Source organism: Plectrocnemia conspersa, unplaced genomic scaffold (genome assembly GCF_051122295.1).
Source record: "Plectrocnemia conspersa isolate PC_06_02 unplaced genomic scaffold, ASM5112229v1 ptg000008l, whole genome shotgun sequence".
NCBI classification, from domain to species: Eukaryota; Metazoa; Arthropoda; class Insecta; order Trichoptera; family Polycentropodidae; genus Plectrocnemia; species Plectrocnemia conspersa.
This window is the reverse complement of record NW_028277172.1, coordinates 1520019-1542141: the sequence shown is the minus strand read 5'-3', so window position 1 is coordinate 1542141 and position 22123 is coordinate 1520019. Positions and strand designations below refer to the sequence as shown.

Here is a 22123-nt window from a genome sequence, read left to right as displayed (position 1 = left end):
TATTTGCGGATGTGGTTTATTTCGGAGCTTTCCATTCATCGATCAAAAGTTCGGGTTTAATGGCTCGCCGGCGAATCAAACGCTCGATAATTGCATTAAGTGGGCGTGCGAATTAAAACTCTTGTTCTCTACGGATCTGAATCATTGTTTTCAGAAGATCAATTTGGTGTGTGCATTTGTGTTGAAATCAATAAATATGTAACCTAAATAGTGTGGGTTTTGAGTGACACGTGAAAAGTGAGGTTAGTGCAAAGTTTACTTAATTTATAATATAAATATGAACATTCTATTAGACTACTTTTCAATGCGTTATCAAAAGCTTCTTCTTTGAATAATGAATTATACATTTAATAGTATATAAGAATATGAAATTCCATTGAAAACGTATCAAGTATAGTGGCAAGATAACGTTTGAATCTGAAACAATTTTGATATAAATCATCAAGTTATTCTGAATCAATTTCTAATAGAATAAATCGTATCTTGTATATTTTTTGATACATTTTGTAGATCCTGCATTGACAATTACAAACATTATATTATAACAGGGCAACTATTTAAAAAAAAATAAAGAACAAATATAGCCTATTCTCACTGAACGGAGGTAAATGATATTTTGTAAAAAAAATAATTGTCTGTATTGAAAGATATAATCCAAAACATTGATTACGAAAAATGTAGAAAAAAGCTCGTTTTACGCACTTTTTAATTGATAATCAACTATGTAAATGTATATTTAAAAAAATAAAAATGTGTTCTGCCTCTAGCTCAGACCTCCATGACACGAAATTTTAAACGAGGAATGGATAAAATGCTTTAAATGATTATTTTAGCTAACGTAATATAACATATTTAGAATAACTTTGTAGGAATAATATTAATCAAAAGACCAAATTATGCTATTAGCAAAAATCTGCTGTACTTAAGATATAATGGCTTTATTAAATTGAACTCCAAAAGTAAATTTTTAATAATTGATATTTCTTTGTAAGAGCAAAATAAATAAAAGTAAATAAATAATATCTAAAACCATTTATAAAATATAATTTTTGCCAAAATTCATTGGTTTTCATCAGCAAAAGTAATTTTTACTATGTATTGTAATATAATACAATATCTGATGCATATTTGTTTTATTAAAAGTTTAAGATTATAATTACAGAATTAATTTTGAAAAAAATATTCTTTTATGACAGAAATTTTTACGCTGCCGTAATTTTATCAAAAAAATATAAGAAACCCTGTGACATAATTTGCATATTATAAATAAATCAATATATTATATACACGTTAAATTTATCAAAAACTAAATTTTAAGATTTTTTTAGTTTTTTTCTCCTATGTGAAAATTTAATGTTTTTTTTAATAAACTCCTACAATTTAATTCTATTATCAATATTAAATTTATAAAAATATAAGTAGAAATAACATATTTATAAATGTAAAAAACTGTATAATACATTAAAAAAAATACTATCATACGATTTTATAACAATTTTTTACATGAAAAATCATAAGTATGCTTAAATTATTAAATATTTATCTACTAAATACATATAAAATTCATTAAAAGCTGGTTTTTAGCTAAATTGATTTTTGAGCTCATTAGTTAAATTTTCTGTATAATAATTACTGCATAAAACATATCTAGCATATAATATTTACACTAAAAAAATATTAAGTTTTACACCAAATATCTTTTAAAAAATCCGTTTTTAAAAAAGATATTTTCGATAGTAAGATTTTAACTAAAAATCCAACGATATGATTTTATTTCTGTAGATTTTTTTATCAATTAATTGATAAAAAAATCTACAGAAATTATTATACACGAAACATATTAAATTCATTAAATGATTTTGTGCGAATAAATTATTTTTTTTGTATAATAATTGCTACATAGAATATCCCAGTTTTATATTAATATAATTTTATAACATTAAACTAAAAATTTATATAACACTAAAAATCATTCTATATTTTAATACTTAATACATTAAAATCTAAGTTTTAATATTCATAGAATAAAATATATTTTTCATTTTTTTCTAGTAAGATTTTACACATTTTTTTTTTAAATATCCTACGATATAAATTGATTTCTTAAGTATTTATTTAAATTCATCAAATAAAAATCCTAAAATTACTCAATACATATTGATAAATTATAAGCTAAATTAAGCTCATATTAATAAAATAAGGATTTTTTTCACGGTTTAATTTGTACTGCTTTATCAATTTTTTATAAAAAAAATCTACAATATAACTAAATTATAATATAGTAATATATTTAGAATTAAATTAAATTTTCTATATTATGATTGATACAAGAAATGCTCAGTTTTTTACCGACGTGATTTTTTTATATCAAAATCTACAATAAATAAAAAAAAAAAAATTAAAAGCTGAGTTTCTATAATTAAATAATAAAAAAAAATACAGTAAAATTTTCTGAATAATATGTGCCACGGAAAATTCTCTTAAGCTCGGTTTTTCACAGTATAAATCGTATTGTAAGATTATGTATCAAAAAATACATAAAAAATCCTATTATTTTATAAGGATAATAATATGTAATATTATAATTTAATAATAAAAGCTGTATTTTAAAAGAAAATTAATATAATTAAGTAAAATTTTCTGTATAATAATTGAAAAAAAAGTTTGATTTTTCCTGACATGAAATTTTTTACTATCATATTATTTCATATAAAAATCTTCATAAAATATAGCAAGATAATCTTTTATATTAATATTATATATATTAAAAGCTACGTTTTTTTCGCTATCATAAAATTTTATAAAAAAAATATATTTTAATAAAAACTGCGTTTTAAAATCATATTTATAAAATTAACTAAATTTATTTGTATAATATTTGTAACAAAAAACATAATTTTTTGCTATCGTAAGATTTTATATAAGAAAATCTCAGGATATGATTTAGTTATTATTTATTATTGAGTCAAATATAAAAAAGAAGTAATAAACTACTGAGAAACCAAACTCCTAAACGTAAAATATTAAATACTATCATAAATATATACACATATTTTTCGACAGACTCCTAACTCACGTATTTATAAATTTATCCAAAAAACGGTTTATATCCAGTTTACGGTTAAACCGACAAAAGTACATATTTTGGAAAAATACTATTACTGACTCAAAATAGGTATCCTAATATGGTGAAATCTCAGTATAGCGAAGCTCACGGGACCCAAGAAAAAATTTCATCATATTGAATGTAAGGAAGATGATATATTATTTTTTTATTTTTAATTACCATATTATTACAGCATCAAAATAACCTCTTACAAGATTGATAGATCCTTTTTTGTCCATTTTTAAAGATACTGTAATGAATAATAAAATTTGTTAAAAAAAAAATATTAAAAAAAGTTTGAGAATCGGTGAAGCACTCGCTTGTAAGCACATCCGGTCCACACCAAGTCAAGGACAAACTGAATTCTGAGAAATATTGTGTAAAGTTGTAACGGCATTAAATTCAAAGCAAAATATTTCGTTATACTGAGATCAGTATTCGTTACAATGAAAACATTTTGTATGAAAGTTTTTTGGGGAAAAATAGAAAATTCATTATTTCGGTATTCGTTACAAAGAGATTTCACAAAGATATCTACAATAATATGCTGTATTATTATAGTCACAAAAATTGAATTTCTTGAAAAAATAATAATTCTCATTTTTTGAGAAATTAAAAATATCGATAAACCAAATTGACGAAATTTCTTAAAAATTTGTTTCAGTGCTAATATTATAGATTACAAACTGAATTGTAAATTGAACTCAAAACAATTTCAAAAAAATAAAATAATAATATTATTAGTGCAGCAATGGACTAAAAAGAAAAATTGTGAAATTTCACACTCGAACTGTTACAAAATCGAGAGAGATTGCCAGCAACTATTATTGTAACCGTTTTGTTTAACGAGGTTGTTAAAATATTCGTTTTTACGCAACATGTGCACCATTTATTTTCAGATATAATTTCTACACATTGTTTTATTATTGCTAACATTAAAAAAATAATTGTTAATGTTAATCTTTTACAAAAATAAGCATACAAAAATCTAAATATAATAATATGATCCATTAAATGTAGATCTAGTAACGTATACTAAAATATATTACTACATAAATTAATTTTAATTATATAATAATAGATTCCAAATCCATTCCAAAAATCCAACACCGTTGAAACAACAACCGAATAGCTTTTATGTATTTATAATAGCGTATACCAGCTCTGACTCACGCATTATTGGTTATAAATTTAATGACAGCTTCTCAAACTATTTTGATTTAATCTATTTGTGTATACCTATATAATCATTTTAGATAAACTGAGATATGTCAGTAACATTAATAAGTTGTTGATATTATAATATAGTAATGGATACATAATATGGAAAAATTTGGGTTAAAAATAGCTTCAATCAAAAATTTTTTTGATTTTAATGATAAAAATATTTTCCTTATGAATTTTAAAGTAGTTTTATTTATATAGTATTTTATATATTTTTTCTTTTTGTATCTGCACAGTATCTATCGCGATTAGTTATTCCTGTCGATTTATTTCATCAAGTAAACGCTTTCAGCACTTCTTGATTTGATATATACCACGTAAACACTTCTCTTGTGTATGCAGTATTTAATTGTGTCGAACATTAAACGTCTCTCACCTATAAATAGTTTGTCGTAGAACGTGCTCCACTTTGAGAGCTTTGTAAAATATGAATAAGTATGCCACTCTAAATCGACACGACTGACCTTATCGTAGCCCAGTTTCGTCGAAGAAAAGCAAAGAAAATACGACCCCTTAAAAGGAAAAGGAGACATTTAATATGACATTTCATTATAATTTTAGACTTATAGTCATTAAATATTTTTCATCTAAAAAACGCCAATTTGTTGTATGATTCATCGAGTACTTAACACGCTATAGAGCGTCACAAGAATCAAATGTATGTAGATCCACTTCTGTAATGTTTATAAATGAAATAAACACAGCTGTTGCTCTTACAGACTTTAGACTTTTATATCCATTTCCACAAGGTGATTAAGATTCGTTATGGATATATGATCAGTAAATTGATAAATTTCATATTTTTAAAAGAAAATTCTGCAACTCTGCATATTTAAATAAAAATATTTTCCAATTGCCAAAATGTCACTGATCGTCTGAAGTCTTCAATTAACTATTATGTTACATCTGGTGCGTGCTTGGCTCGCAATCGAAGCTGGAAAGCTCAAATTTGATTACCGGTGCGTGTGATCACCTTTTATTTTAAATGGGGACCTCTATGATTCGTTGATTTACCCATCCAATTTTATCTGATTTCATCATCTGCATACTGTAAATAAATAACGAAATTCCAATTATAAAAATCTGTGTAATTATTTTTATAATTTATAGATCACTCTAACGACCATTTCGAACAAATGGAAACACGTCTCAAAAGTATTGTCACATTCAGTGTTTTTTTACAACAATGAAAGAGAAATCTAGTGACCACTTAATGACCAGCATGGGAGACGAGTGATATAAGTCTCTGACTATTTACATTAATCCCATGTGTTTTTTATCATTTTGATCATGTCTAGGAGATTAGAATTAGTGATTATTATGTAATTAAAATGTCGATCGATCATAGATTTTCCTTATCTCACGGATGAATATCGTGATGATAAATTAAAATCGAGCTAGATCGTACATATTAGGTTTTAAAAATTCTCAAAGAATAAGCTACTTCAGATCATTCAACAAAAAAAAACACAACCGTCCCAATAAGTATCGCAGAAAAACTAATCTATATTTGGAAAGGAAAAACGCTAGCTAAACGATACATTTTGCCCTACGCATAATACTATTATTATTTTACCCTTAGGTTACCGTTTGTCTTAGGCCGGTTTCACGTGTGCCGGATGAATTCACCCGGCACCGGGCCGGCGCCGTGTAGTGGGGATGGTGATGTATGCCCATACAACACCGCCCCCACTACACAGCGCCGGCTTGAAACCGGCGTTAGTGATAAGCTAACATATTGTAGGCGTGTCAAAAAAGTGACTGACCTGCGATTCGCTAAAGTTGTCTCGAACCAGCATTATAAAATATGTGACATGTGGTCACAGAAGAGAAGATGCAGATGGCTGACGCCACAGAATCACATCAGCAAACACTGCATGGACACGAGACACATCACACACGTTATAAAAATATATCACGACATGCTCCACGAAATCACAACCGGTACTAATACAACTCGACACTCCAGCAAACACTTGGTTGCCTTTTGAATCCTATATGTGCTAATTTAACACCCAAATGTGATACAAAACACTAAACGTTTTCACGGCTGTGTTTAGGCCGCTTAATGTAGAGAATTTGTTTGTTTTATATTTTGTCGTGGTAACGGCTATTATTTATATTAAATTAATCTTCTTTTGATTTTTTAAAAAAAAAAACAATTATTTTATTGACATTTTTGCAATTTATTTTGCTAAAGAATGAACATATGTTGGGTTATTAAAGCATTTTCAGAAGACTAGTGTTGTCAAAACCTGTTGGCTCGGCTTGAATGGTTTTTTCTACATGATGGATGAAATGCGAACTTGCTTCTATACAACAAATTTTTATATGTAGCGGTTTTATTTATGACGAATTTTCGTTTATCAATCTAGAGTGGCTTTGTTAAGAATTTTTTCACAGTTCTCATTGCCTACATAAGTGTATCGTTGCCTATTATCTATTTTTAGTTCTGATTGAATGTCTCTGTGGTAATTTTTTTTAATTTTTTAATGTGCATTCCATAATTAAACCTTCCATGTATTATTATTCAAGCAGCTATAAAGAAAATTCTTAATATATTTAAATAAAAATTAATATGAATGTTTTCCTTATGAATAACTAAAAAAAATTATATTTATAGCATTAAATTATGACTCAATGAGTTTCCGTTTCTATCACACATTGCTATGCGTGTCGACAAGTTCTTTGCCCCGAAATATGAACATACGACAAGCCTTAAACGCAAAATCCTTTTATTTTTACTGTTATCCATTAAATTTGGCTTCGTCAGAAAGTGACTACAGTGGTTTCGCTTATAAAGAGCCACCCGAAAATCACACTCACATGTTTCATTATAGGGTTTGTACGATATGGGCGAAGATTAACCGTACCGGCATTGATCTAAAAAATATTTAGTTTCAGGTTTTAACGTATTTGCGTATTATATTATATTTACATAAACATTTACAGTTAAAATTTATGAGTAGAAATATATAAGTATACGAGAGATATATTTTTCGAGAATAAAAATAAAAAAATAAATGTGCAATAATTAAAATAAGAAATAAAACACATCTTAATCACATAAATTTGTTTTTAGAAAAAAATATTTCGCATTTTAATCTAACAGATTTACAATTTTCTACGCACTTCTTTCTCATAAGATTCTTTCGGAAAATCGTAACTGACAAAAAATAATAAATAATATAGGAATACATTTCATTGGAATAAATTGGCGAGTGGTGCTCTGTCCCCTGGTATAAAAATCTTTGAAGCAACCAGAAGCTTACGATGATTTTGTAGACTTATTATTCCAAAAGACAAAAGATTTGGTACCCGTATTTGTAAAAATATTTTTCCCGACAATATAGTAAATTAATATAAAATATTCCAATATATATTAATTATCACTTATAGGAAATAAAATTACAATTAATATTGAATTAAAAAATCCCCTCCAAAGAAAACGTTCTCGCGCGTTCAGCAATTTTAATAATAAAACTCCAGATACCGGAAATTCCAGCTGGAGCTTTTTATATCCCATTGTGTTTAGCTAACCGTCCATGAAACTATCGAATTCCAGTCGTAAATACGCGATTAATAGTTACGATCGTACATCAAAAGGTTTATATTTCAGAAAACCATTAAAAATTTGCAAATTTGTACGCGAAAAGGAACAGTGTATAGATCTATTATTATCTGAGAAAGCGATAGAAAAAGAACAATAATATAATATGAATCATCAATCGTTGATGTTTCAATTACAATCAGATTTATATAAACTTTCTCATCCTTTGTAAATATCTGAATCATCGGCGGATGTTTTTTTTTTTTTAATAATAGATGCATTAGACTTTTACACTAAAGCGTTTATATAATATTAAAATCACTCTATAAATATAATTTGTGTACCTGATAATAATATGAGTAATAGAAGAGTGTTTATTTAATAATATTTGTGACGTAAAGATACAATATCAAATACATCCATTTTATTGTTGCTTAGAAACAAATTATTGTGCTTTTGTTTAAAAGCAGATTTATCAAAAAAAAACAATAAATATTGTTACTTAAAACTAAAATATAAATAAAAATTATTTGATCAATAATTTATTAGTAATATAATAAAAATATATTTTATTACCTTGCTTTTGATACTTTTGAAGTTTTTCTTATATCGTCCAAATATAGTTCCAACGCTGAATATCATACTTAATAATTAACAATAAACACTATAGCTTGCACATATCAATTCAATGTTCAATATGCAACAGAACGTATAAAGAAAGGGTGAAATTCCAAAGCACATTAAGTATATACTGGATTATGAAAATCGTGACTATTGTTGCGTGACGTTGACTTAAAACTCGCACTAGTAAAACTCTGATTTATGAATTATTTTATTTAATAATAAATACTAATATTATTTTTTAATCATAAATGTTCTCAAATAAATATGTACATACATATTTATTCCTAAATAATAAATAAAATAAAATATATATTTACTGTAAACCAAGTTTTAAATATTGTTCTGTATTCAAGAATAACGGAACGCTTTGTGCATAGTAAGCTTTTCATAATTGGATTAGAATAACTCGGTTAGCGTAAAGTATGTGCGTTTCACGACTCAATGGTAATTTTCTATTTTTAATTTATATATTTCAACGGCTATTCCTATTTGTAAATTTTATTTATGATTTCCATATTTATGTAACTTTGTGTCGTAAATACGACGTCTGGCTAAGATTCAGACTTTGAAGATGAATAAAAATAAAACTTACATTTTTGGGTGACAGAATTGGCGAAAATATTAGCATTGATGTACATAAATATATTTCTACTTATATTTCTAAATGTTACGTTAATAAACTGCTCGAAAATAATGTTGTATAATATTTTTTAATATTATAAACGCTTTTGAGATATCTAGGAATTTTATTTCACTATTCAACTAGTATTTACAGACAAAGCAATGTAGTTAAGGATATCAGAAATTTGCTTTATATATATTTTGGCAAAAATTGCTATTAATTTAAAGCAATTGAAGACACAGTTAATTTAGAAAGAGCAATAATAATCATAAAAAAATGGTTTTAAGACCACACAAGAACTAAAAATTAGTACCAGAAAAGTTCATGCGATCAAAATCAAGTTTTTGCTGGCTGATCAGATAATAGCTGGCCATATACGCGCGGTCACATTCGATGAATCTGTCCGTCGCGGGTGCCTGGCGGACAAATCCGATCGTGTGTGGTGAGAAAAGACACAAATTTGTCTGTTCGTGCTCAGATTGAACGGATCGGACACTGACAGGCAGATCCGCGCACCACGTTTGCACATGTGTGCGCTTTCTGTTTGTCCATTCTTAAGATTTTTTCCAAACAGATAAAACCACTGCATATTAAAGCAAGTTTTTGCTCTTTTGAAAAAGACATCAAACAACCGCTTTTAAAAAAAAATAATAAATATTAAGACTGATGTCCGAATTCCGACAGTTTGTGCGAAGGTCGAACAGATCTGTCATAGTGTCCGTCGGACATATCTGTGCGTATGTGCTTAGCTAATAAATTTATAAAGAGAACATATGTCATAGATGTTTCAGGATTTTCAGCCCATTATAAACTACCACTGCATTTGTGGGGGCTCCAAGCAACTGCACCATTATTAAAAAGAAATACTAACTCGCTTCGACAAAAGGCTAACAATAGAAGCAAAAAATGTCATAATAATTGCTAAGATATCACTTATTAGCAAATCCGTCCCGAAGCGTTAATCACTTATATGAACCCTGTAAGGATTTATTTTTTATTTTAATTCAGCTAATATAGCTAATTGTTTATACACTAAACAAATATAATCAAAACATACCCCATTTGAGTTCTGCAAATAGCATTTATTTAATATATGTACATGTGCCGGATTACGTGTTACGATGTTACGACCAGACCACATATATGGTTGTTAGGACCAAAAATATTCACTGATGTGTGAATATTAAGAAGACTATTCACGAATAGTCTTCTTAATATTCACATTTGAATTATTTTGACCCGCAGTCAAAAAAGGTTGCCGAGAACTGGATTAGACGATTCGATATGAAGTTGAAATGAACTTGGAAAGTTATGATTAAATTGATTTTAGCAGCGTTAAGGTTTATATACGATCGGAGAAAGAAGATGAGGTTAACGACCCTACTCTCCCTCTATTCTTTGACATATCTGTATTATTTGTCAAATAATGAAACTAGGATCATTGTTTCTAGCTGTTTATAGCGATGCATTTGTCATTGATTATAATTTTTTTTGGCGTACTATTATCTTTAAGAGTGCATATTCACCATAATATATTACGTTCCTTTTGAGTAGACCGTTAAAACGTCGTATTTTTTAAAAATGCAAGAAGCAAAAATCCATTTGTATTATGACTTTTTAACAAACATATTGAAATGCGACGATCAACAGTGTTATCTTAAAATCGGGTAGTAAACGTATTTACTTTTACAACACATGTATTAGAAGACTAGAAAACTGGTTTTTAATATTTTTTAGTTTAAATAAATTGAAATGAATATTTAAAAATTATTTTCAAAATAATGGAATAAAAATAACATGATATATATATTTACTTACAGTGTAAATATAAAATTTAAAATCATAAAAATACATAAAATAAAAAATAACAGACTTCTATATAAATAAAATCTAATTATTAAAAAAATAATCTATTAAGTTGTAAAATCTACTTAATAATTATTACATTTTACAACTCCATAGATTTTTTTTTAATACATTTTTTTTGCAATAGATAAGTAATAGCATAAACTATTATATGTATATCACATGTGATTAGGTTCTTAGACGTTTAGAAAATAATAAAACATATATATTTGTGTCATAGTTAATTTTAATTATATAAAACTATAGCCCTCCAATTATGTAGCAAAATTATTGAATTTTAATCATATTGGTTTGAAACTTTGCTCATACTTTTATAACATGCGTACGAATTTAAAATAATATCGACTTAGTTCAAGCCTCAAATAAGTAATTTTGTTTCATCAAAAATAGCTTAAAGGCAGACTTTATATAAAATAATTTAGAAATTAAAGCCACAGGCAATTTTGTTAATTTATTAGTTCAAATTTTAAACGCTATTAATTATTATTCATTTATTTATTCGCATATTTCTGTTTTGTTATAAATATAATTATAAAATTGTTAGTAAACAGACAGCATCATCAGTTTTATTAAGAAAAAATGGTTACAATAACTTTGAAATAAAACGGTCAGTAAATCTCTGAATTTGACTTATATTTATGTCATTTTTCTATATAAACATATATATATGTAATTTAGTATCATCTTTAATTAGGCATTTTGAAATTAAATGTTAAAATATCACAACGTAACCATATAATTTAAAAACCTAATATTTATTAAAACTGTATAATGTGATTTCTGACTGTTAAGTCTATATATGATAAAGCTACTAATTATTATTTTTATAATATTATCGTTTAATTTGTGCCCCCGAGGAACTGTCGGTGATTTTACTTCTTAGCCAGGACTAGCGAAACTTTGGCTTACTAATTGCTTGACAACAAATAGTCTTACCCACGCGTCCATATATTATAGAAGCTAGCGGTACAAGACCGGACGTGAATTTCCCGCTCGGATTGGCTAAAGACTCGACCATAACAATATTTTTAATGTGCACGTCCTGAATAATTCAGAGTAATTATAAATGCACCATTATTATATATTAAAATATATTCACGTGAAACATATCTCTGAGTATTTGAACGGTGATAATTGGATCTTCAGAATTAAAACGACTCGATTTTAAAGCCTAAATAAATATGAAAAAGTTAACGCATTTTCCAAACGCTCTGTGCTCTATCTGGATATCTAGGGCGTTCGGAACTTTATTTTGTACTTAATCCAAGTCTTACTCTAGCTTACTATTACGTACCTTCACATAGCTAATGTTGTGTAGTATTTTCGTTTACTCGCACGTGCATTGTTTATAGACGTAGACGCCGAACGTCTTGGCATCAGCGTTTGATGACAGCCATAGACCGGAAGAGAAGCCACTAAGTTGGGTCTACTAGACGTCCTATTCCAAATACTTTTAGCCATGTCGGGAATGTCGGGGGGGAGTATGTTGAGGACCAGGAGAAAAGATGTCAACATCAAACCGAACAGACGGTGAGAATTTAAAAAGAGATATGCGAAGGTTAGATGTTTTTTTACATATACATATATTTTAATAGGTTGGACAGAAAGTCTTCACGGGGGATGCTGTACGAAAACGAGGAGCTCAGATTGAGAACCATTAACATAAACGCTGAAGTGGAGCGAGGTATGCGAAATTGGATTTTTATTCTGGGCATTCATCATTCATCCATTGACGTATGTAAACGCGCCTTAACATTTTATTTCCTGCTTTTGTTTTTGTCACAAAGATAATATATACGCGATGTATTTTATTTATTTTAATATATTATTAGTTTTTCTCTGTAACTGTCACTTTTTTAGATATCATTGATTTTCTTGTCAGACAAAATCGTTTTTCTATACTATTGCTTAAAACTCATTGTTGCTTGATTTTTTCATGTGTACATTATAGATGTTGTTTTTGGTATTGTAAACCTCTAATACACTAAATATGTGTTTCTAGTTTGAACATTAATAATTATAATGAATATGTCGGGACCACTCATAATCGTTGCTTCAGAATTAGTAATGCATGACCTGTTAAAAGGGCTTCTAGAGTCGGACAGAATACTAATATGGCAAACAATATTTCATACTCTGAATGCAGCTGTGAATTTACCGGATTTCAACCACTACTTGTTTTCAAAATAGCGGTTATCAAAAATGATTGTGTAATATTCGTATAAATTAAATATTCAACAAAAAAAATTGCATAAAATAAATAAATTTCTCTAGAAATTCTCGGGAATTAATTCTCGAAAAGAAACACTACTTACACCAATTCTTGAATGACGTGTTAATTTTGCGTCATATAACAAATAATAAAAACTAATTTGTCGATTCAACATTTAATAAAAAATAAACAATAAACTTATATTTAGATTTATACGCGAGATGGATTATTTGATTCGTTCCGAAGCTATAGTAATAATTATAGCTCTTACTGACACAATCTGACGACCTGACTGAACCAAATTCAACGATAGAAGTTGAAAGGCTGCTTTTCTCTTTTTATAATATAAACTTTAGACTGGCTTATTTTTGTATTAGCAAAATTTATTGACGAAAATATGATCTATCATCAATGCCGAAATGTTTTTTTGTAAATAAGGCATGGCCATAAAAACTAATAGCCAACAAACAAAATCATGAAAAATAAACATTTGTTAGTGACGAAATTGCAGAAATTATTTATTCTTATGTTAATATTATGCAGCTGTGAACTTTTTCATATTTTTTAAATCTAAATGAATAATAAGTGTGTCGTAATTGATTATGCTTAAGTTTAATTATTTTTTAAATTAAAAGAAATGGTCTTGATACTTTTTATTGTTTTTTATAGCATATATAGTTTATGTATTATTCACAAATATATTCTAATATACGAATATTATATCGTTTACTATTCGATATTCGAATAGTTAAAAATAACGAATATTTGGAAACTATAATACATACATAATTAAAAGTGTTTAAAGAAATTAAATGTTTATAGTCATAGTATATTTTTAGTTATGTAAATTGGAGCAAAATCAAAACTAATTGAAAACTAAAAACCATGAGGAGAATGTAGAAAAAATATTTTTGTATAATTTATTTTTATTATATTTCATAAGCTTGGCAAAAAAAGTATTTTGTATAATAGATATAATTTATAGAAAACAACGATTAAAATAATGCATTCATAAAAAGTGATATAAGGATGGAACAGCGTAGTCCGTAACGTCTCAGACTAGTAACTCTGAGATTACGGGTTCGAGCCCTGGCAGCGGTACTCGAATGTGTCGATATCGTATTCCTGGCAATCGACAATGTGTCGATATCGTATTCCAAGCGTTGCATATGTCAACAAAACTTTGAATGCATTTATTGGCTTTGTGTTCAAGCAAATTATGCCAATTTAAAATGATTAATGGTAAAAAACTTCTGTTAAGCACTTTTCAGTAGTATTGAATTTTTATCTTACGCAAATAACTCAATAATCTTAAATTTACAAGTGTAAGCTTATTGTAAAATTTTTCATCGGAACATGGACGTGTCATGTGGTGTTAAGACTGCATGGCGCGATACTTGACCAAATATTTATCGTGCGCCAAATAAATATTTAAAAAAAATATTTTGTAAAAAGATTAATTAAAACGTGTTTTATTTCATTTTTACTTCCAAAAATTCCTGAAATTAAATACGAGCTGGCACTATCCCAACCAAAAAAAATACGAGTACAAAGGGTTAATTTATAGAAATACGCTATATAAACAAAAACCGGCCCCAACTGTTGTGACATCTATCGATTATAAATGTTATAGCACATAATACTTTATAATTAATAATATAGATATCACCAATTCCCAGACTTTCAGTCTGGTGGTTTATTACTCTCTTGTCTGATTGACTCAAATCAGTTGGTACAAATTTGCCCATTGTAACGTATTGGGCTTACGCTTGTCAAGTTACAACGGAATACTTAATAAAAAATGAAAATATGCACTTTTCCTATGGATTCTTAGTTCCAGTATTAATAAATAATAAATAATTTAAAAATAAGTATATTAAATAAAGAAAATGGTCCAAGTTTTTTTAAATGATGAATAAAAAAATATTTTTAAAGGAAAAATACACCGACGAACAAGATAATTAGTTATTGATATATTTATATTATTTTACAGGACAGTCGGACATCAAAAAGCTAAAAAGAGAAAACGAACAACTGAGAAGAGAAGTCGGAGCTTTACGAGGCGAATATGATAGATTAGAAAAACTTCTTAAATCCCGACACTTAGAAGACATGTCAGACCACGAGGTGAATATAGTATGTAAAAAACACAAAAAACACTATTTTTACTCACATCCACCCACAATAAGCTAACCATAACTTTAAAGACCAATAAAATTTAATAGCATTTATTTCTAAGGCGCAAAGTATTATGAATACTTGAATTTACTGCTTTTATATTTTGCTTTGCTCAACACGTTTCTAAAAAGAAACTAATTAATATTTCACTCTATGAATAATATAATATTTTTTGGTTTTTCTTTTTCAATTTGTATTTGAACGACTAATAAATCAACGGTGTTGAGTCGAGCCAGGTGTGGCGCACCATTGGCTCACAAATTATCTCTCAGACTCTCTCAGTCTATCAGAACTCTCAATCAAGGGCTGCACATTGAGAACGGTGTCAAGTGGTCCAATGCTGCGTCGGCCTGGCTCTGCTGTTTTACTTGTCGGTAAGTCAAGTTTTAATTAATATATATATTATACAAATATTTACTGTCCTGAATGTAATGATTATGAGTCATCATAATGGAGATAAATAGTAAAAACTTCGCCTTTTCATATTTCAGGATTCGGATAGCTGTTGCAGTGATTGTGAATCCGACTGCTGTAACGTCCAAAATGACATGAATGATATGAAAAACGATTTGCCAACGTGTTGCACAGCTAATACTATCACCAACGTTGGATATGCTGATTCTAATGATCTAAAGAATGAGGAAGATGAAGGATTCGATATGTTGATGAGCAATTTGGTTCAGTGCGGAACTCTGTCGGTTGTTCCTGAAGAGCCCTCGTCGAGGGTGACGTCTCCAGAGCCAAAGGTAATAAAAACACTATGCAACAATATATTTCCATAAATATAAGACCAACAATTTACCACTCATGAATAAGATAAAAGTATGCCAAAATATCTTACATTCTAAAGTACAACAAACGGAGGAGTCAATAGAAGAAAATGAACATGCTTCAACTGGCATTGACAGAAATTGATTTTATCGACTTTTACATTTTTGATATACTACTTATTTTTGCAGGCATTCATTGCCATTGGAAATAAAAACAATAAGTCTTTAGATTATCTGATATTTAATATATACAATGTTACTGTAATATAATACTTTTCTATGTACCTATTATTATTATTATTATTATTATTATTATTTTAAATAATGGTAAACAGAATAACAAACTTATAGAATTATTATATAATTTATAATTTTATTGATATTTCATATTTAAATTTAATTGAAATTTTAAACCCTTTATAAACCAAAATGTTAACAAGAACTTGATACTTGCCACATGTTAATCAAAAGTATGTGATGTCACTTTTAATCAAATCATATCACTTCTTTCATTTGAAAATCATAAATGTTATAATCTAAATGTAAAAATTCAATGCAAGATCGAACGTGCTAATATTGAGAATTCCAGCAACACATTTTTGGCACAGTTTCAAAAACCGACCGGCCGGACAAATTTAGTATAATGAATTATTTCGCCAATGAACGTTCGCTACTACCGTGTTTCTCTATATTATACCAGAAAAATCGGTTCAAAATAAATAATAATCGTGTTCACCGTACATTAATAAACGTAAACAGTTATAAACAGTTGACGGCAAAAAAAAAGTGGCATGTGTTAGAGTTAACCGTAGAAAACCACACGGCGCTATAAGAATATTAATCATAAATTCTTCTTCGTTCAATAACAATAAAATGGTATACTTATATTTGTATTTATAACGTGTAGCAATTGTGTAGTGATTGATTAATATTTTATTTTTCAGGATCGAGACGATGGGATGAATGCTTTCGTGTTAAGTGACGAATCAGAATCAAATCCAAAGCCAGAATACTACAAAGCAGTAGTCACACTTCCGTTAGAAGCTCATGAAGAACCTGAAATGCAATCAGTATCCATCTTCCCAAAATCCAGTCTAGATGTTCTTATGAACAATAATACATATGAAGACTATCAAGGTTTTAGATCATCGCCTTCGATAGGCTTCATCATTCCGCAACAAACAAAGAACAACTGCAAGATTATATCTGCAAATCATAACTATCAAGTACTATCGGAGCAAAATGATCAAGATTTAGATAGTGGTAGTATAGAAGATTTTTTAAAATATGTTGATCCAATCATTAGAAACAGCAATAGAGAATCTAAGAAGGACGCGTATATAATTTGCAACACGAGGAAGATAATCCAACAATTGACTCTTCACTCGCCGATTCAAAACGATCCAAATCCTACAATAATCATACCTAGCGATGCTCCAAATCAGACTTCATATAAAACTGAAAAGAATATAGATCTAGACTATGACTATCCGCAACCGTTTAGAAGCGAACAACGGATCAATTTGGAACCCGTAGGATTTGATATTAGAAATGATGTTTCACACGCGACTCAAACGACGACAGAAATAAAGAATACGTTTCTGATGTTTGAGAGAAACAGTTCTAGAATGAAGAGATTCATGAGATCTCAATCCGAGCCCGTGGAGATATTAACAGAAGAACCCGTGTATGCAACTGTTAATAAATTGCCTAAAAAGTTAAAACGGTTACATATCAATAACCTAGAAAATGAAATCAAATACATTCCTTCAGAAGAAGCTATCGATATTAAAGAAACTGTGACTAAACCTCCAAAATTAACTATTCAAATACCGAGTATATTAAAGAATTCTGATATAGATACGTTAGAAGATAGCAACATTAATGAGCCTGATGTTGAACATAAATTTGAAAGTCATGCAACAAACAACATTATACCTAAAAGTCCTGTCGAAATCAAAAAGAAGAGGTTCTCGATACATTTTAAAAGAAAAGCAAACAAGAAAGGCACTCCGCCGAAAACTTCTGAAGAGGCAGAAGTCAAAGTCGATCCAATACTTTCGAATTCTAAGAGTGATTCAGATAGATTGTTAGAGCAGTCGTCTTCTCTAGATTCTGGTGACGTTGAATCTTCAGTGAAGTTAAAAGAAAATGGCTGTAAGAAGCATAGACACGTGAAGCAAACTCACATTCCGAATCGGTGCCGATACTGCCCAAACTGTGACTGTCACAAAGTGCACCATTGTGAAAAGTGTTCTAGCAAAAAGAGCTCTGTCAAGGACAATGATCATGGTAAAACGAGAAATTCGGTTCCGGGGTTTAAGATACCGTACGATAGCTACCAGGTATTCTAATGAAAACTATTGAGAGTATCCATTCAGTCTTATTATATAAATAGAGAATGATCATACCTTTACCGAGTAAACTGAATAAGTTATTTCAGATTAATGCTTCCTCCACACTCTCTGGAAGTAGGCCATGGTTGGGCAAGGACGGAAAATATAATGTGTTAATTTGGGGCTACTTCGGTCGAGCTCGGGTCTGCCCGCTCTAATTTCTCGGGGACCTCGACCGTATTCGGTAGACCTTTGGTTCGGTAACTTCCAGAGAGTGTAGAGGAAGCATAACACTTTAACCATATTTAACTCAAGATTTCCTACATTTCAGATTAATCTGCTTAAAATATATTATTCTAAATCGCTTAACACATTAGTGACTTAAGCAAGTTTGATATAACGACACAATTGAAAAATCTTTTTCTTAAAAAATAAGAGTGATTGTTTTTTGATAAAATATAATTATAAATTAACACTGTTTGTAAATCATTTTATAAAATTAACATATAGAATACAGAGAAAACTAAATTTTAAAATAAATTAAAAGTGTGATAAATTAAATTTATTCTTGTAACTAATATTAATTCAGAATACTCGAGTTGATCTAAGAATGTATTACTAACTGCGCAGTGACGTCTCTTATTTATTTGTATTCACTAGTGAAAATTAATTATTTTCATTTACATTTTATATCTTGCAATAGTGAATAAAAGCTTGAAAGACTGTAATAGGATGTAATACGCATAATGAAATATTTTTGTCGTAAGCGATACATTCTTAGATTAACCAGAGTATATGGTAATTTATCTTATCTATCAACAAGTTTATTCCTCATTTTCATTCGAGACGTAATATGATGTGATTCGAAAAATGAAATATGTGATTAAATTTATTACTACTTTATCAACTTCATTTATAAAATTAATACCTTTTCTCAAAATACTAAAAATATAAATTTATTTATAATATGTATCATAAAGTGAAACTATTTCAATTTTTTTATTTAATACATAGTTTAGTGATATAAAATTCTTTGAAATAATATGATTTTTTTTTCATAGAATTTTATCAACTAAGATTTGAAGTAATTTAAATTCCTCTCAGATTCTAAAAGATTTCACGAGGCTCTGAAAATAATCCAGTAAACTATATAATGTTTTATAACTAACAAAAATAAATTTCTCAAATATTAATCTCAGGGACGTCATTTGGGAGGGGGGCAGGTGGGGGCATAACCCCCCCCCCCCCTCCTCCCATTTGGCCAGAAAAATGCAAATTATTTAATTAAATACTATGAATTTTTATATTAAAAAAACGATAACTGACTGCCTAACTTTTGCCCCACCCCCCACTCCTGGAGAAAGGTGAAATGGCGTTTCAGATTATCATTATAGGAAACGCTCGGTAACAAGCGTTCCCACTGCGACGGTGCCGACAGTTTTATTGCTTTTGACGTGGATTTTTGACTTCTGAGAAGGGATAATTGTTTTTTTGGCTTTACCTTTTGGTTAAAATTCAGTTTATATACGCTTCATTTGATTCTTACCTATTGTAAGTCTTAATATGAACGCTGCGTTTCCATTGCAACGACGATGATACGACATGGCCAGAAAAATGCATGTCATACTATGAATTTTAATAAAATGGAATTATTAAAAAAACGACCACTAATTTTTCTCTTCCCTCTGGAAAAAACTGAAATGATGTCCCTGATTAATCTTTTGTAGAACATTCTTGACTCACATCGCTACTTATAAGTTAGGTTACTTACTTAACTACTTAGTAATATTAAAAATATTAATTATGTATATTTTCATCAGGAAATGACAACTTCTCATTCAGAGAGGGAGCGCACAAACAGTCTATCTTCGTCGGGTCATTCTGGATTGAGTCTTAACATAGGCAAACCTCGTGTGAACAGAGAAGACAGCATCCCGTGGTGTGGCTGCTGGGGCAACAGCTGTTTATGATCTACGAAAAAAGTGCACTTATAAAAAATAAGTAAAGACTTTAGACAATATAGGGTAGCAAATAGTTTATTCCATTTTTTTAATTTTCAGTAATAATTATATAAATTAATTAATAATAAATTCGTAGTGCTTCATAACATTTTTTATGTATGTACATCTAAAAAAATCTAGAGGGTATTATATAAAGTTTGTAGTATTATAAGAATATTACTTTAAGAACAATATATTTGTCTAAAAAATATATTTTTTTATAATTACAGAAGTAAAAGTTTTATTGATGAACAATTCCTATGAATAGATATCTTTTGCATATATGAATATTATTATGAAACTTTTGTTTAACATCTACACATAATCCTTTCCCCTCGTATGAGTATATACTAAAGGTCGTGACCTCGCGACTAATGTCTATATTTCATCCACTATACCCAGTCAATATTGTTTTATAAAAAATGACAGATAACCCCCAATAACACGATAAATTGGGGACGTGCTATTTCAGTACATATATTATATTTGGCGGACTAGAAATTTTTTTGTAATATGTACTTACAAATCAGGCGCGTGTGTTGTGATATTCTACCTTTGGCTTGTTCACATATAAAGTAACGGGCATCCAATTTACCGTGTTATTGGGGGTCTACTGTACTTTTTAGATTTTAAACTACTCAATATCGCCTTCAACACTTTAAAAATTAAAATTTATATATGATAAAATAAAGTATGCCTTTGTAATACTGACTGAGCATAATAGGTTAGGTGTAGTGAATTACAATTACTTTCTACTCATTTAACAATTTTTAAATAGTACAATCACAACATTCTATAAATTAATAAGACCCTTATAATATATATTTTAATGAATATTATGTTTATAATATAAAAGGAATGGAATTGGATATGAAAATCAACATAAAAACACAAATTAAGTACAAATATAATTATTAAAAAAATAAAATAAACATAAAAAAACTACAGATACATGTGTATATAAAAATAACATTTGATTAGAATTTCAAAAACAGACAACAAAACAATCTACAATGAACAACATGATGTCTAACATCTAAAAAAGATTGTATACATTTCTTTATAGTTATAATAATTGCTTTTTTTATATATGATAAATATTTATCCAAAGTATATGCGTATTTAAAAAAATAGAGAGAAAAAGAGAGATATTATGTAATTTCTAACAAAAAACAACATTTTTTTTAAACGAGATCTTCGCAACATCAGATAAAATAGTTGCAAATTAATATATGTAAAAAATCATTAGGCAAACATTTTACCATGGAAGCGATTGTGCTATCGTTTATAATATTTAATACCTAATCACTAACCGAGAATCGTTTATAGCATTAAACTACATTTAAAACATAACCTATAACCAGATAATGGCCTTAAGTCACAAATTCGATATATATTTATAATTATTGATATAATATAGAAATAGAAAATGCACAGAAACGGAAGTTTTCTTTCGGGAATGTAAGAAATAGTAAAAGAATATATAAAATATGATACAATAGGAATGAATTTCATAAGAATGGTTTAGCGATAATCACAATTACAATATAATATATTTCAATTCCAAATTTGAACAGTTACAGTCAAGAAAAGTAGTCTTCTACCAATAGTATGGCTTTCTTATTATCTACAGTG

General features: G+C 28.4%; 1 protein-coding gene across 4 annotated transcripts; it reads left to right on the top strand.

Moving 5' to 3' along the window:
• The first annotated feature begins 103 nt into the window (after positions 1-103).
• On the top strand, positions 104-20597 carry LOC148232688 (uncharacterized). 4 transcript variants are annotated; one of them, XM_088191190.1, is made up of 7 exons: positions 104-242; positions 12345-12522; positions 12588-12676; positions 15198-15331; positions 15874-16128; positions 17097-18497; positions 20309-20597. In XM_088191190.1, the coding sequence occupies exons 2-7, from the start codon at positions 12452-12454 to the stop codon at positions 20456-20458; spliced, it is 2100 nt and encodes a 699-aa protein (XP_088047316.1). In that variant the 5' UTR covers positions 104-242; positions 12345-12451; the 3' UTR covers positions 20459-20597. The 4 variants fall into 4 exon arrangements, with proteins under 4 accessions (XP_088047316.1, XP_088047315.1, XP_088047317.1 ...); XM_088191189.1 differs by having other exon boundaries at positions 15198-15340; XM_088191191.1 differs by lacking the exons at positions 104-242; positions 12345-12522; positions 12588-12676; positions 15198-15331 and adding an exon at positions 15638-15756.
• Positions 20598-22123: the final 1526 nt, after the last annotated feature.

Excerpts from the sequence above, each read along its gene's own strand:
- LOC148232688 (XM_088191189.1), top strand. The coding sequence starts at position 12,452 with ATGTCGGGAATGTCGGGGGGGAGTATGTTGAGGACCAGGAGAAAAGAT. Across the intron at positions 12,523-12,587 it reads AACATCAAACCGAACAGACG|GTTGGACAGAAAGTCTTCAC; the intron begins GTGAGAATTTAA and ends ATATTTTAATAG. Across the intron at positions 15,341-15,873 it reads CAGACCACGAGGTGAATATA|GATTCGGATAGCTGTTGCAG; the intron begins GTATGTAAAAAA and ends TTCATATTTCAG.